General features: G+C 41.5%; 1 protein-coding gene across 1 annotated transcript; it reads right to left on the bottom strand.

Moving 5' to 3' along the window:
- Positions 1 to 615: 615 nt before the first annotated feature.
- col9a1b (collagen, type IX, alpha 1b) lies at positions 616 to 14,786 on the bottom strand. The gene is made up of 32 exons (XM_035173595.2): positions 14,565 to 14,786; positions 14,070 to 14,132; positions 13,941 to 13,976; positions 13,781 to 13,843; positions 12,692 to 12,745; positions 12,279 to 12,314; positions 12,113 to 12,136; positions 11,975 to 12,028; positions 11,015 to 11,068; positions 10,764 to 10,796; positions 10,617 to 10,673; positions 10,462 to 10,515; positions 9,185 to 9,238; positions 9,033 to 9,086; positions 8,878 to 8,931; positions 8,733 to 8,786; positions 8,581 to 8,634; positions 8,432 to 8,485; positions 8,272 to 8,325; positions 7,028 to 7,072; positions 6,858 to 6,911; positions 6,720 to 6,773; positions 6,571 to 6,624; positions 5,539 to 5,610; positions 5,313 to 5,348; positions 5,163 to 5,207; positions 5,034 to 5,066; positions 4,781 to 4,927; positions 3,452 to 3,506; positions 2,417 to 2,605; positions 2,224 to 2,301; positions 616 to 1,628 (listed from the first exon to the last, which is right to left on the bottom strand). The coding sequence occupies exons 1-32, from the start codon at positions 14,637 to 14,639 to the stop codon at positions 1,432 to 1,434; spliced, it is 2,040 nt and encodes a 679-aa protein (XP_035029486.2). The 5' UTR covers positions 14,640 to 14,786; the 3' UTR covers positions 616 to 1,431.
- Between the last annotated feature and the right edge of the window lie 1,483 nt (positions 14,787 to 16,269).

The following is a 16,269-nucleotide window of genomic DNA, read 5'->3' as shown; positions in this document are numbered from 1 at the left end:
GTGCTGAATTTGAAGAAATTAACTCAAGAAATATTGTGTTGAAGAATGGAACAGACGGACAACCAGTGAACACAATGCCTCCAGTCAATGGCTGTCACTGGTGCGGAGGCATAAAAAAAAGCTAATGTATGTTTAAATATTTAGTTTGTGTTAATAGTAATATCAGCAACCATTCAAAACCACCATCTGCCGGATTCTTTTTTACCATTTCTTCAAAATGCAATTAAATTCATAAAACTGCAAAGTTGTGCATAAAACCTGTAACACCGACACCAACAGATGTTTGGGAGTTTTAAAGTTCATTCTTGATTTTGAACTATTCCGCTACAAAGTTCCACTCGTGTTCTGGAGCTTCTGCTCTTATCACACAGTTGATAAATGTAGACAGAAGAAGTGCTCAGAAGATGTGAAAATTTCAACTTCCCTTTTTTTAACCATGACAACATCTCACCCGACTCCATCTGCTGTTATGATGGAATAGTGCTGAGCGGCTACAAGGTTTGAGTTTTTATTTTAGCAGTTTTTGAAGAGAAAAAAAAACAGGAGCATTGATTCATGCATTTTCTGATATTTGCCACAATATATATCATCACAGAAAGAAACCAGTAAACAGAATAAATTAAACACTGCGTGTGTTGCTTTCTTTATTTCTCACATTAATGAGGCTTTCCCTCATTCCTGTATTATATTAACGTATAGGCACAGCTGCTCTCTTTCTGTTTCTTCTGTACACTCACATCAGCTTGTTTTGTAGGAAATATAATATAACCACATTTCAAACATATTTTTTTACAGATTTACAACAAACTGAAGTCAGTGTGACTTGATGGCATTTTCGTCCTCTCCTTTTTATTTTAAACTCCAAGGCTGAAACGATGCTCGGACAAGAACAAAAATAAAGATCTTTACTAAAAATATGAAGGTACCTGCATCTTTGGTACATTAGCACATAAAGAGCAAAAAGATTTGAAAACAAAAAAGGCATTTTACCTGAAAACCCTGCTCCTGATTTGATTTGGGTCATTAATTGAAGTGTGTGAGAAACAAGTGTAAATGGAGAAGAGGAGATAAAAGCAGAGGGAGGAGAGTGGGATAAACAAACATTTCTGGTCATTTCTTTTCGTCTCAGTAATGTGAACTCACTACCCTGAATATATCAAAACATCTCTCTGGTCGAAAAATACAACAGGGGAAAAAAGCTGGATTTTATTCAGCACATAAAAAAAACAATGTTCTTGTTTTTTTTTGTTTTTTTTACTTGAGTCTCCTTCCGATGGAGCTGTGGCTGCCACAGAACACGTTCACAACACTAGAGGTTAATGGATCGAAGGCGCCACAACAACCAACAGCCCGAGGGAAGAAAGTGTGAAAAATGATGTGTGCTCAGGGGGAGATAATCCAACAGTCTTTCTGTCTCTGCCAGAGTGGCTCTTAGTTCCCTGCGGGTCCCTTCACATCCAGAGACTGGTGGGCGGCCCCCGCCTGGAGGTTACAGGACGACGGGTCGCAGTAGCCATTAGGGCCAGCTGCACCAGGAGGCCCGGGCACACCGTGCTGACCATGGGTGCCAGGAGGTCCCCTCTGCCCGTCCCGACCCTCCTGACCGTAGCCTGGTTTGCCTGCTTCACCTGTGATCATGAAATTCATGTGTCAGTAGTTACACTTAGGGTACTGTTTTCATCTGCATTTGTTTGTTAGTTATAATGAAACTTGAAGAATCCATTCAATTTGGACATGGTGACACAGGGCATTTATCAGAATTTCCATTAAATTCTCAGAGAAAAATTCATAGTTCTTGATGAAAGATGATGTGTGTGTAATCAGCTTGATTGAATATAAGGGAAGTGCTGGGCCGAGGCGGAGGTCTGCACTCTACTGAGTGCTATTCTAGTTAATGCTGGAATCATTCTTCCTCTGTAGATAACTACAAGGGCACTTGGACAGTGCATACCTCAAAGCTAACACGCTATCTCGCCATGTTAAAGAAAGTTATATCCTGGATTTGCACGTTTATCTAGATCCACAAAAAAAGTAATGGGTTCTTCCTCGGTTCAAGTTCCAACTCTCCAGAAAATGTCATGAAGTTGTTTGGGTACTTTTTGCTAAACTCTGCTAAAAAACCAACACACTCCGAGGTAGATATAAACTCTTAACATGCAGAAAAGAAAAGAAAAACTAGCCATTAGGATAGAGGAGCAGATTTAAAAGGTAACATTTACTCACCAGGAAGTCCAGCAGCTCCTGGTTGACCTTTGGGTCCTCGTGCAGTCGGCCCTCTGGAGCCTCTGTCTCCCAGTTCACCTGTAACAAGCATTAAGTAATGAATATAACAGTGTAAATCAAACAATGACCAATATGTTTCATTTAACGTCCGATGTCTGCCCTATGCAGCAACACCATTCAATAAATTCCTCACCTTTAGGTCCTTTATTTCCCAGGGATCCTGGTGGCCCCTTGAGTCCGGGAAGGCCTCTTGTTCCAGAATGCCCAGGGAAGCCATTGTCTCCAGGAGACCCGGGAGACCCTGGAGGTCCAGGTTTTCCAGGTAAACCAGCTGCGCCAGACTCTGGCCTCCTCAAGCTAGCTGCTAACTGGGCCAGCTGTTCTGTTGGGATAGAGCAGAAAGAGGATGAAAAACCATCAAATAATAAATGGCTAAAAAGCACATTGAACGTTCATAAACAAAATTGTTGTGACTGACTGTTATCGAGGGAATTTCTAAGATGTAACTGTAGTAAATCACGCTGTAGAGAGACGATGCGGCGGCTCTTATGCTCGAGGTGAATCTGTGGTCACGTTATCCCTCGAGCTTCCCTTGTTTTTTAACCTTTTTCATTTTTACCTCAGTAAATTGAGCAGAAAGGAGATAATACTATTTATTTCCAGCAATCAGCGACAGGAAATGTATGTTCATGGTGCAAAGAATCTAATATTAATCTCCCGTGGCTCCTCGCTGCATGCTGCTTTGCCCTTAAGATTTCAGTTTTCTGGCTGCTGATGAAAATTCATGCGCCGGCTGCTCGGCTGCTGTTTTTTTTTTTTTTTAAAGATTTCCTTCCCTGGCAGACTCGTTGCTCGGAGCAGAGGAGTACAGGTCTGCTGGAGGTGAAATTAATTTTTCAGCACGCAGGGCATAAAAAAGTCATGAGCGTAGGAGATGAGTTGTGAAGACGAATGAAGAGAACAGAGGTTGTGACTTCAGTGAGACATTTCTAAAGCTCGGAGAAAGGAATTTTTTCATCCATCACATAAACAAAGACCGAAGCTTATTTCATGTTTCACTTATTAGACCTTTCCTTTTCCAAACTTCAGAGTATTCAGCGATGGCCCGGATCAACGAGACGCCGGAGCTCCATGTGCGAATGTGTAATGAGGCATTCTGGGAAAGATTGAAGTCGAGGAATGAGGTGCAAACGTATGATAAATGGGGTCAGAGGCCCGTCTGTCTTACCTTGCATGACTCGCATGCAAACTTGTCTGATGTGCTGATCACTTGGCTCTTTACCCTGGAAAAAGAAAAAAAGACGACTTCAGTATATTTCATTACAGCGTATAAAACATTTACGTAGAGACTCTGCAGCACTGTTATCAAGTGAAAACAGCACTCCGCCATTTTTTTACTGACTCCTCTCTGGGTGTAAAAAACCTCTGCCAGTCCTACAACCTGAGGTGAATGACATGTCGGACATATGTACAAGAGTTTTCCATTACAACGCCACAGGTATTACATCTGAGTTGGGATTTTATCGATCTCCATGAGCAAACACTCTTTTTGATAGCCTCCTCTGCGGGGATGTTGGAGTGCCGCTGAGCCTGGAGCTGGTGGGGATTCAATTCCTGCACAGAGGATTCAGCAAGAAACTCTGAGAGCGTCTTGTTTTTGTGTTTGGATTCATTCACATTTGCCTTAAAATATTGGGGTTTTGAGTTTTAGAGCTTTTGCACAAGTTAAAAAAATAGGACAACTGTACAAAGATAATAGAGATAAAAAAAAGATCAAAACAGAGCAGAGAGAATTATAGAACCCAGAGAGACTTATTATAGGCCTTCAGCTCAGTTTTTGTTTTCATACTGTATGTTCTGTAGACTTTAAAGGGGCTTATATTAATCAGTGCCCATTTGTTCCTGAGAATTGACCATAATGAGTAAGAAGACTTGGGCAGATACTTCTTGCTCTACACAAGAAAGTCGTAGTTTTCCATTTTTATGACTTAAAACATGAAGACGACAAATGACATGACACCTCTATAACACACACACACAAACTAGACTATCCTAAAAGGCAGAAAGAGGATGATATTCCATCCATCCCTGATCTATACCACTTATCCTTTGGGGAGTGTGATACTTTCACACCATATAAGAGATGAATGTGCACAAGGAACAAATTGCAACTGAAGATTGAGATCAAATTTCCGTTCACCTCGGATTTAAGCATCATTTCAATTAAGTCTAGTCCTCTTCATTGCATTCCCGTCTCATCAATACATGTTAGTGACTTGCCTCTTTCCCCGGAGTCACTGTGTGTTATCTTTACAGATCCAGGGTCGCGGTTGCGGCCACATCATGGATTTAGATTGTTTAGATATGTGCCTGCCCACACATACTATTACTGACCATACCTCTAACATTATGTGGATTTGATTTGATTGGATGATGATTCCCAATATTTAGTTCTGAGAGTTTCGGTAAAGACACTTTGTTGCTTTTCCTCCTCACTCTGTCACACTGTCTCCACTCCACTAGACTCTCAACTTGAGATGTTTTCCCTTGGACCTACCGCAGGCCCCTGGGATCCTCTGACTCCAGTTTGGCCCCTGTTTCCCTGCATGCCCCGGGGTCCGGGTGTGCCGGGAGGCCCGTCGATGCCAGGCTGACCTCGACCTCCCTCGGGACCTCTCCTGCCAGACTCGCCAAGGTTTCCCACCTTGACAGAGAAACAATATGAGGCACCAGACGAGGTCAAATTGCAGCACTTTCTCTAAACGGTCCTACACCACTGGACAATACTGAGCTGCTCTGTGTGAACTCACCTCTCCCTTAGCTCCAGATTCTCCTGATTCACCCTGATGGACAGAGAGACAGAGACGGTTACACTCTGGTGAGATTGTTGAGTAGTTAGTAAAAGATAAAACAGTGTTAGTGTTGGTTCAACAACTTACAAGCTCTCCTTTGTCGCCAGAGTTTCCCTCATCACCTTGTGTTCCCTATGAAAATATACTCTTTGAATTATGTACGCAAAGTAACCCACCTGTTATTTGAAATGTTGAATGACTATTAAGACAGAATAAGTTAGTATCAGTGTTTCATACCTGCTCTCCTTTGGGTCCTGTGTCTCCACGATCCCCCTGTAATAAAAAACAAAACCAAACAAGTGTGTTAATCAACTAAATGATCTTTAGAGTTCAGATAATGTTCCATTTCTCCACACTAGAGGGGGCTAATCAGCTGTTTGCTGTTGGGACATAACTCCCACTGGTCAAGACAATGGTTCTGAATCCGAGGAGGTCCCTGAATGTGACTGTGGCGTTTTCTTACCCTCTCTCCTTTCACACCAGGAAGACCAGAAGGACCAGGGAGGCCGGGGAGGCCAGGGTCACCTTTGGGTCCCTATAACATACAATACATACATTTTAATTGTTTGTATTTCTGTGCAATGCCAATGCATCTGACACTAGAGGACACAAACACCTACTTCCGGTAATACATTTTTCAAAAAAACCTTCAAAAACAATTAGCGCATGAACAGCTATACAGAGCTTTTTTTCTTTCCACCGATAACTGGCTATTGTATATGTTTCTTATGTAAACACTGAACTCATTCTTTGCACTTCATCCATATTTACAAAATTAATAATTTATTTTTAACTTAGAAAACCGAGCATTAAGCAGATATCAATAAAATGGACATTAGAAACCTAAATTAAACTTATTTTCTACATAATTTACCCAACACAATGGATAATATAATGTAACGAATAATGTAATATAACAAATAACAAACACTTCTGAGGGCAGGAGAAACATCTGAGCAGGGTTATAAACAATATGTTGAAATCCACAGCAGAACAATGGGCTTTAAAAAAAAAAAAACATAACACCTTTTTGGCATTGCGGAAAGTCCTTCGATATCGATAGTGAATAAGAGCGAATAACTAAAAAGCTTATTCTCTCGAGCCTGTTTGTCTGAGCTGGTCCCTGTTTGATCGCCGGCCGACTGTCTGAGGAATGCCAGGAGAACAGAGAGCTCATTCAGCCCGCTGCTCACCGCTCTCCCCTTGCTGTGAAAATAGACCTCATGTGAGATCCAGGCTCGGCCTATTCTCTGAGACATTCCTGTGACAACCACAGCCAGGGCTACACACTCTGAGGCTTCCACCTTCTCCTCAGATTGTTTTTTTTTCACAGTATGAAAAACATACACGAGGAGAATTATCATTTAGTGCTGCTCTTTGTGTTTCTATCCTCCAGAGGTATTTCTTTTTTGTTTTACAAGAACTTTATTCATAATCTTTTTTAAATGGAAATCAATGTAAATTCAGTTCAGTTGTGAATGTGTTTATTTCTTACCCTGGCACCTGGCTTTCCAGATGAACCTTCAGGGCCTTTTCCTCCAATGTCTCCCTTTGAGAAAAAGAGAGAAAAGACAGTAAAATGAAAAGAGTAAAATGAAAGACAAAGTAAGGGCAATGGAAACTCATCTGAAAGATGATACTCACAGGATTACCGAAAGGTCCAATAGGTCCCACCTCGCCTTGTTCTCCACGCTCACCCTGTGGAGAGACAGTGAAAATCACTCAGCAGCACAACGGAGGTGACAAAGGACCAGGACAACATGGGCTGCTTGTATAACTTACTGTTTTGCCAGCAGGTCCCAATGTTCCAGGGACGCCTGACTGACCGAAGTCTCCCTACACAGAAACAACCAAAACTGCCTTTTAGATTTTTGTCAATTTAAGAAAAGAAAAATCTATGAATAAATGCAAGAAACAACTGAAAATGTGTATTAATAGATTGAGAAAACTACCTTAGGGCCGCCTAAGCCTTTTGGTCCAGGAACACCAGGCATACCCTAAAAACACAGAACATTTTTGAGGAGAAACAAAAGAAACAAGACAGGGGAAATATTCTAAGAAAAAAGAATTCACTTGACTGTAAAATTCACATGAGGGTGAAGAAGACTCAGTGGGAAAACATATATTTGTTTAAATCAGCTGACTTTTACACCCAGGTGGCAAGAAGTACAGATTCTTGTGTCAAAAATGGCTTAAGTAAAAGTATATGTATTGATTGAACCCTCTAAACCCAAGTGACAGTATAAAAGTACAGGCTCTAAAATGTACTCAAAGTATGAAAGTAGAAAGTACCGCTCTGAGGCCCATTTCTAACGACTGTATCTGTGCAAAGCAAACTGAGACTCGTAGTTCATTTACTATTTAAATGAAACCTCTCTGACTTCAAATGAAATAAAAAACAATATACTACAACCTGAACAGAAAGATTGTCCGGGAGGAAATGTGTAGGCTACAATACTAGGTTTGTGACGTTATCAGTGATGTTGACTGATTCTTCGCTTTCTTCCATGTTGTTTCTCCTTGTCATGGACATATGCACTGATACGTCCTTTACACTATGTTGCGTAAGTTTTGCCTGATATGCGCCGATAGATTTAAAGCAGGGAATCCTCTTTTCTGTGTTATTGTCCATTTAGGTTAAAACCTCTTTTGATATTGGGAAGGCAGCGCTTGACATGTTAAAACGCATTAAAACAAAAGTAACGAGCCAGTTTTGAAAACGTAAGCGAGTAGAAAGTACAGATATTTGTGTTAGAATGTAATGAGTAAAAGTAAAAAGTCCTAGTAAAACTAGTACAACAAGTACAAGTACAGATACCTGACAAAACTACTGCAGTACAGTGACCAAGCATTTGTATTTTATTAGCCCCCTCCTCTTGCTTTTACACCTGCAGAATCTTTCCACTGATTCTCATTAGGGATGAAAAAGCGTTGCATACTGTCGCACAGCACACCCTACTGTATGTGTTTAATATCACAGTTTGGTGGGATTCAGGTCAACTTTATCATATATTATAAAATATAAGATCTTAAGCACATCTTATTGCTGCTTGTTGCTGCAGCACAGAGGTGGAGGCGAGTATCGTACTGCAGCACGTCTGAGCTGTGGCGCCTCTAAAACTGCCCCTGGTGGGTTTACTCAGGTGCATCCATTTGGAGTTGGTTTTGACAGTTTGGGGTTAAAGGTCATACTCACAGGAAACCCCTGAAGTCCAACCTCTCCAGGAAAACCAGCCATGCCTACGCCTCCCTGCAGACACGGAACAGACAGTGAAGAAAACGCTGCTCATACAGCAAACGAAAATAACCAGGTAAAGTAAATCTTTATGTTGGAATCAGTAGGATTGATGCTCTACCTTCCCTCCCGGCATCCCAGGAATACCCTCGCGACCATCCACACCTGGTAAACCCTGGCGATGAAAATAAAGGACATAGCAAAATGAGTCGTTTGTACAAAATGCGTCTGAGGAATAGTTTTGTTTGTCATCGATGATCAGACACTCACAGACTCTCCCTTGGGACCCGGCACGCCTGTGATTCCTCTTGGCCCTAGAACACCCTGAACAACATAGCAGCAGTACCATTAGTCATTTTACAATAGCTCGACTATACATTCAACAGTGTTCAAGTGCATGATGATGAGATGTGTCGACTCACCGTTTCACCTTTAGGCCCGAACTCGCCCATCACACCTCTCTGTCCTCGATCCCCCTGAAATGGTGCATTAAATCACACATATATGACTCATACATACGGCATTTACTTAAGAAATAAAAGCATTTATATTGTGGGTCACACTTACAGTTGCCCCCATGACACCCTGAGGACCTAGGTCTCCATCATGACCTCGAGCTCCCTGTCAGAGAACATAAAGCCATTAAGGATTTAAAGTAAATCATAAGGAGTCTGATGTTTATGACTGGTACCATGGGATGAAAAAATTAGTGACACACTTACCCTCTCTCCCTTGAGGCCCATCATTCCCATGGCTCCACGGTTTCCCTGGGAGCCCTATAATAACAAGAGGTCCAACAGGTGCTCAGTGAGCAGAGAGAACAAACCAGAGACGGTGAAGAACTCAAAAGGATCCAACAAATTGTGTATCTCACCGTTGGTCCTTGGGATCCGACCTCTCCTTGACCTCCCTGGTCACCCTCCTCACCCTGAGTGAAAAAACCCCCCAGCCAATTCAAGTCAATCACATGAAACAGTGAAACCACATCTGAACACATGATGCAACTGGCATCCCATGGTTTCCTCTCTTTCACAGAAAAATGAACACGCAGGCTGCCCCTATCAACTGTTAATTAGAAAATGACGGAGCCACTCTGAGATGTGTTTAACACCCACGTCTTAATGGATCGCGGGAGGGGAGAAGCAGACGATTTAACTCCAAATTACCCCTCTCCTGCTTTGCAAATTACAAATAATTTATGTGCTGAATTTGACACAGACCTGAGGAGGCATAATCACGAAGATGGAAAATGGTTTGGGTCTGAGACTGTGCACATTAGGCAATTTCTGTCTTGAATTATTAGTATTAGGGGAAGCTATGAAGGTGTATAAACAATACATAGCTAATAATCAAATATTACATGATGAAACAGGTCAACAGTTGTTTAGGTTATATAAAAAGAGAGGAATGAAAATATTGTTGTCTATTGAGTATTAATCGTCTTCTCGTGGAAAAAAACGCTTGGTCGGCAAAAATGAAAATCTGAGCAATTTAAACTGTTGAATGATTCAAAGAAATGTCTCTAATCTCTGGTGGTTTGATCAAAATAGTAATAATAATAATATTAATCTGTGTTTGTTTTGTTCAAATAAAGATCAGTGATAATATTATATATAATATGTATTTATATAAAGTGAAATTCTTGCACCTGTATGTTTTATATTTCAATATTCTTCTTCAATGTCATGTATTTGTGAATGGGGGGGGGGGAAACAGGGAAAAAGGCCCCTGAAATGAAACTTTCGGTGAAGGAGAAAATCATTGTGCGGGGACGCAGCACAGACTGACAGTATATCATATCCTGGCACAGGGTGATAAAGGGAGATAGGCCCGGACTCATTTCCATTTATATAGTGCACGGAGGCATTACAGGAGAAGGGTAGTTGTGCTTGAACATCATTTCCAATAAATCATCCTCCGCACAATAAGTCAGAGGCATTACACACAGGCATGTATCACTTCCTCTTGAAATAGAGCAGCACAAATAATACTTGTCTCAAATGCGCTGGGAATCACTTCTTCACATTTAAGCCATGGGTAATTCTTTTCCTGATGTTGTGACGCGTGTGACAGTCCTGGAGGCAAATTCATGTTTGGAAGTAGCTATTTATAAAGACATATGAATTATGCTCCAAACAGAACATATTTTACCTTGTGCCCTTGTTTCCCAGGTTCTCCTCCTTCACCTTTCCCACCCTTGTGACCCTGGAAACATGCAGAGAATAGAAGGAGAAACAGTTGAACACACTGTACGTAGGGACGCGACCATGATTTCAGTACAAAGACAAAAAAACTCTGCTACTCACCTTCATGCCAGGAAGGCCGGGATGTCCAGAAGTCCCAGGTGGACACGAGTCTCGACACTAAACAGCACCAAAATACAAATTAGAAAATATTCCTGACATTTGATGAGAGAAAATCAGATTTATAATCTTCAGAAAACAAAGCTTTACCAGGTCAGCACTGCCGAGCATTCCAGCTGCACCCTGGAATTGAGGGGAAATACAAGTTAACACTTTCTATATTGCAATATATCAACATAATGGCTCATGGCTTGGGAATCACTAGAGGAAGTGCAGCAGTGCGCAGCGGTGGCATCGCTTACAAGGCCAGAATAATTTCATGCTTGCATCATGATCCCTCCCGTGTGAAATATGTGTGATATGTAATCTTTGGTGATGTCATATGACGCTGGGTCACTTACTCTGGGCCCTGTTGGTCCATTAGGTCCCTGTGGTCCTCTCACACCCATGGAACCCTGTGGAAAGAGATGAAGTCGTTAAAAAGACACAAGGACTCTGAATGTGCCCACTAACAACATTTCAGATACTGGCTCACTTGTTTTTATTTGCAAATATTCAGGGGAAACAACTCTCATTATCTATTCATTATCATATCTATTTTATCTTTTGTAGTTACAGGTGATGGTAATTTAAATGTTCTGAGACACACTGACATTTATTTATACACATGGTGAAACCAAAACCAGATTATAGTTATAATAAAACTATATATATACAGTACAACTGGTATGAAATCCAATGTAAAATGTTAACAACTATGGCCCAAAGGCAAAATTATAGAAAAAATAACATGAATATAAGTCTTAACAACAAATTATTGATAAATTCTGGGATATGAAATTACTCTTGAGGCAATTTATTCAGATGAAATGTTGAATATTTTATATTGAGTGTATTTCCTGAGTGTGTAAGGGCCTAAAATTGCTGTTTTAATGTTGTGGCTTCTCAGTGTCTCCTCAGTTTGGCAAGAAAATCTTTAAACAAGTTGTTAAAATACAGTAGGTAAAATGAGTATCAACAGATTACAGTGTGTGCTTGTGTTTTTGAACAAATGTTTGTAGATTTGTTAGATAAATAAGTTACATTTCTGTGCTGTAACACTTACTACAGTATGTACAGATACAGATGCACTCTGTTTATATCATTCAAATTATGGCTTTGTGATGATGTTAAATATTTCAAATCATCTGGAGACAGGTTTCAGTGATGTCAACAATTTATCCATATCTACACTGTTATTTTCCATACCATCACCTCAGTGCTCATAATATTCGTGTAATATCTGATGCTGTGGTGTATAATCTAGTACGTAACCCTAATCTAAAAACACAACAACAGTCTATTGCTCTAACTCTACTCACAGGTTGTCCCACTTTTCCCAATTCACCCAGAAGTCCTCCAGGTCCGGGTGGTCCCTGCACAAAGAGACATTTCAGGTATTTAACACTAACACAACATTGATAATGAAAACTATTGATTGTGATAAATGAATGACTTACTGGGGGTCCATCTGGCCCAACACCCTAAGGAGAGAAATATACAGTATGAATCAGACTGGCACAATTTGGTGTACAAGCAAAGACTTAATCAAATATAGACAGTCTCAAGATTATATATGGTCGATCTGATCCTTGCACTGACAGGTTTGGGGGGATTGTTACTCACAGTTGCCCCTCGGGGTCCAGATTTTCCAGGTTCGCCCTAAAAGATAAAGATAAATACATTAGAGTCACGGACAGACATTGAGACAAACACTGAAATAATGTGTTGAGGTATAGTACAGTAATTGAGCTGTGCGAGCGTGCAGACGGCCCGAGTTAACATTCCTCCAGCTCATCACATGACTGAGCCGGACACTCTTGACCCGGCCATGTTTAGCCTAATGAAGACCGATGTTAGGGGCTTCATTCCCCACGGAGATTACACAGAGGACTTGCAGGATTAAGTCTCATTTGTCACGAGGAATTGGTTTATGCACCGCGGCACCTCGCTGCCATGCCAAAAGACTGGACAGCAGCTTGGCACTGTTTCACTGACAGTCTCTAAAGCAGGAAAGAAAAGGCTCATTAGTCACTCACTTTCTGTCCGTAGGGACCGTCGGGTCCTGCATCTCCAAACGGGCCGGTCAGACCCTGCAGAGAGGAGACATCAGGCTTAACTAATACATCATAGCAAAGCTCAGGGCTCTTCAGCAGTTGTATTTTTTCACCTTATATATTTAAAAACCATAAGCATTTTAATCTAGCTATTACCTCAGGAGCCAATACCTTTATTCCTTATGTCAATATTCTTGAATTCAGCATCAGATCTCCATTTATTACATCCTAACAGAATCACACTCCAGTGGGAGGGGTCCTATGAATTTATAATTGGGATTAACTTGACTATAACCACTCCCTCTTAAGTGTTTCAGTATATACTCTACTGCTGCTTCATGTTAGCCATTCCCATTAAAATCAAAGCTCTGTTGGAGGCCATGTACTGTGTTCAACTTAGCATGCATGCAGGAAAAGTCAGCACCAGGGCAGAGGGTAAATCTCTCAGAGTGCACACAGAGCAGAGAGCAGCATTCCTCTGGCTCATTTCAAACAAGCCCATTGAAGGAAATCATTCCACACTGTTTTGAGGATTCTCAACAGGAGATACTAACGGCGGCCAGCCTACAAAGCTGCCATTGTTTCCCCAGCGTCCTGGCAGATGTGCCGAGGAATAACACAGCCAATGATTCATAATGTATAAAACTGGTTTATAACACAGCATTCTGAATAATGTGGGTTGACGTGAACATACTCTATCTACCTAAACCTTTAAGGTGAAACGCTTCAAGTACAGCTCCTCTTTGCCGTCAGCACCCGTATTATGTTACAATGTTTTCCTGCCCCTCCTTTAAACCCAGAGTTAATTAAACTCCGGTCCTGGTTTACTGCGTCACAAAGGAAATTTGGATTTCTTCATCCTGTTTAATAAATTCCTTACATTTTTCACACTTTTTTCCTCCCTCTAAATCTGAAATTTCGTTGGTCACTCATGACTAATGAGCGCCAACATAACCTATGTGGTGGGAGGATCACACTTTGTAGTTCCACCCCCCCATTGCAGGCTTGAGGTTTTATAGCAATATGAGTTAAACAGCAAAATACATGAAAGGTAAAGCACGGAGCACTCACATCATTTCCAGGAATGCCAGGTAATCCCGAGGAGCCGGGTTTACCTGAATCACCATCAGGGCCCTAAAAAAAAAAAACATTCCACGTATCTCAGGGCAAAGATCTACAGTGAAACACAATGCAATACATTCATTTTTATTGTTTTATGTGTTATAATTACCGGGAGCCCATCCTCGCCGTCTTTTCCTCTATCCCCCTACAAGAAAAGAGATTCAAGGCTTACAGAGGAGCCATTGTGGCAAAGTACAGAATTTGGTGCATCATAGAACAATGAACTGAGGGCACTTACATCGATGCCATCAATTCCTGGGACACCTGCAGGTCCAGGAGGGCCAACAGGTCCTTCGCTCCTCTGAGTAAAAATAAGAATAATATAAGAATAAAATACCAGTATCAATTTCCCTAAAATTACCCTTAATATTTTTTGTCATTTCTTACTTTGACAAACTGCTGCACAGACATTATAAAAAAAGAGAGCAGGTGCACCACTAGAAAAGAAGACTGTCTCTTGGATGTACTGAAATAACTTTCAGCCAATCGGGATGACTTCTTCCTGCAGAAATGTGTCAGCTCAGACAGCACTTTGCAAAAGTATAGGTGTCAAAAGGAAACTGCAAACAAAAGCTGGCTCATCATACTTTTCTTTCTAGGACAAAATGCACAGTAAAACTTTCGGGTTGAATAAAACAACTCCAGCAGCACTCACCTGCACCTCTGTCACATCGGTCTATAGAGACAAACGCACAGAACACACAAAAGAAAAAGAGAGAGACATCAGTCTTACTTGAGCGGAGCAAATAAGGACAAGCTGCAGGAGCAGCACCAGCAGTGGCCCTCTGACGCTAAGGGCCCGAGCCATGATCTCCCCGGTGCAGGGCAGGAAAGGAAGAAAAGCTGTAGTCCTTTCACTGGGAATTGTTTGGCTGATGGAGCCCCCGACAAAACAACCCAACTGAGTCCCCCCTCAGCTATCTAGACCGTCCGCGGCCCCACAGCCATCAGCAGCTCATGTTTATTCATGCGATGACCGGTTACGGGAAGCGATTGGTGGGTTTGGAGAGGGGACGCGGAGGGGAGGGGCCTCACCGCAGACACCACCAATGGGCAGGGTCAGCGGGTTATTTAATTGCTGATTCCAATATAAATACTTTTAAAATTTGAACTTTAATCATTAAAAAAAATCATTGGTGATGTAGATTTTATGGAGGCAAGGGGAGCAGGAGGAGGATTTGTTTTGGCACAACACACTGCTGTTAGGCACAGTTTGGTTTTCTTTACCTCGCCAATAACAAGTGGCTCCTCGAACCAACCAAACACTAGTTTAGGTTTAGTTACCGATACGTAATTTAAAACTACAGACAGACTATAGCTCGTCGTGTTTGCATTCTTACCCAAGTCCTGACTGGGAGGTCGTAACACGCTTCTGTCCGGGCTCGCGTCACATCACAGTGAATCAACATTGACTGGAGTTCAAACTTGATAAATACACAAGGGGTCATTAAACATTAGCACAATATCACCACAACAGTTGTAACACGTATAACAATGTCGCGCCACAATTATAATCCACAGCTCTATGGCGCGTGATCCCTGCGTCCCGGGCGCAAAAAATTGCATCAGTTTGCGTTTTTGCAGCACATGAGAAACCCAGGAAGCAGAGTGTGTTTGTAAATTAGTTACAGTGTGGAGCTCATGTTAAAATTATTAAAATGCGCCGTAAAAGCTTAGGCTGTATTGTCAGAGGAGTTGTAACCAAATATGCGTTGCACAACAAAGGGACAGGTGCCAAAACGTGAGGGAAACACGAGCTGCGTGTCGTGGCAGACGCTGCAGGATAGCTTGAAGAGACAGTAGATTTTCTCTAGAGGTCGTTGTCACACACAAGCCAAACAGGATGGTGAGAAATGTCAGGGATTCCCAAGTCTTTGCATGTCTAGGATTCTACAAAGGAAACTGTAGATTTCCCCACTCCTGAGTTTTGGGTTTTTTCCTGATGTGTCTCATTATTTTCATAGGACAGTTTGAATAAACTTTACAGTGGAGGGTTAAGACTGAAACTGTGGAAATGTAATTTAGAGTCATGTCTGTGGTGTTCACACAGAGCCGCAAAAATGGGTCTCCAAACAACACACTGCATTGTGCACAGCTTGTGTGACAGAAGGACTGGAGGGCTGTTGGTAAAGTGCCTCAAAACAAAGGACAGCTGTGCTCCAAACGTCTGACTGTCTTATATAAATTAGTGAGGTTCCACAATTAGAAGATTAATGACATGTCTGCTTGAGTCTTAGTTTTTATGAACAAGATTAAAAAAAGATTATACCTTCTGGGGATAGAGAGCAACCAGTTTGCCACCATGATTATGCAGCTCTTTAAATAAACTTACATATTACAGATTACACCAAAATTGGCAAATTTCTGAAGGTTCAATCACTGAAAGTTTTCTGATGAAACACCACTTCAAAAGCCTGTACCTTTATTGTGTGAAGAAG

The sequence above is a fragment of the Hippoglossus stenolepis genome, chromosome 12 (genome assembly GCF_022539355.2).
Source record: "Hippoglossus stenolepis isolate QCI-W04-F060 chromosome 12, HSTE1.2, whole genome shotgun sequence".
NCBI classification, from domain to species: domain Eukaryota; kingdom Metazoa; phylum Chordata; class Actinopteri; order Pleuronectiformes; family Pleuronectidae; genus Hippoglossus; species Hippoglossus stenolepis.
The sequence above is the reverse complement of the archived record's forward strand: the minus strand, read 5'-3'. Positions and strand labels throughout refer to the sequence as shown.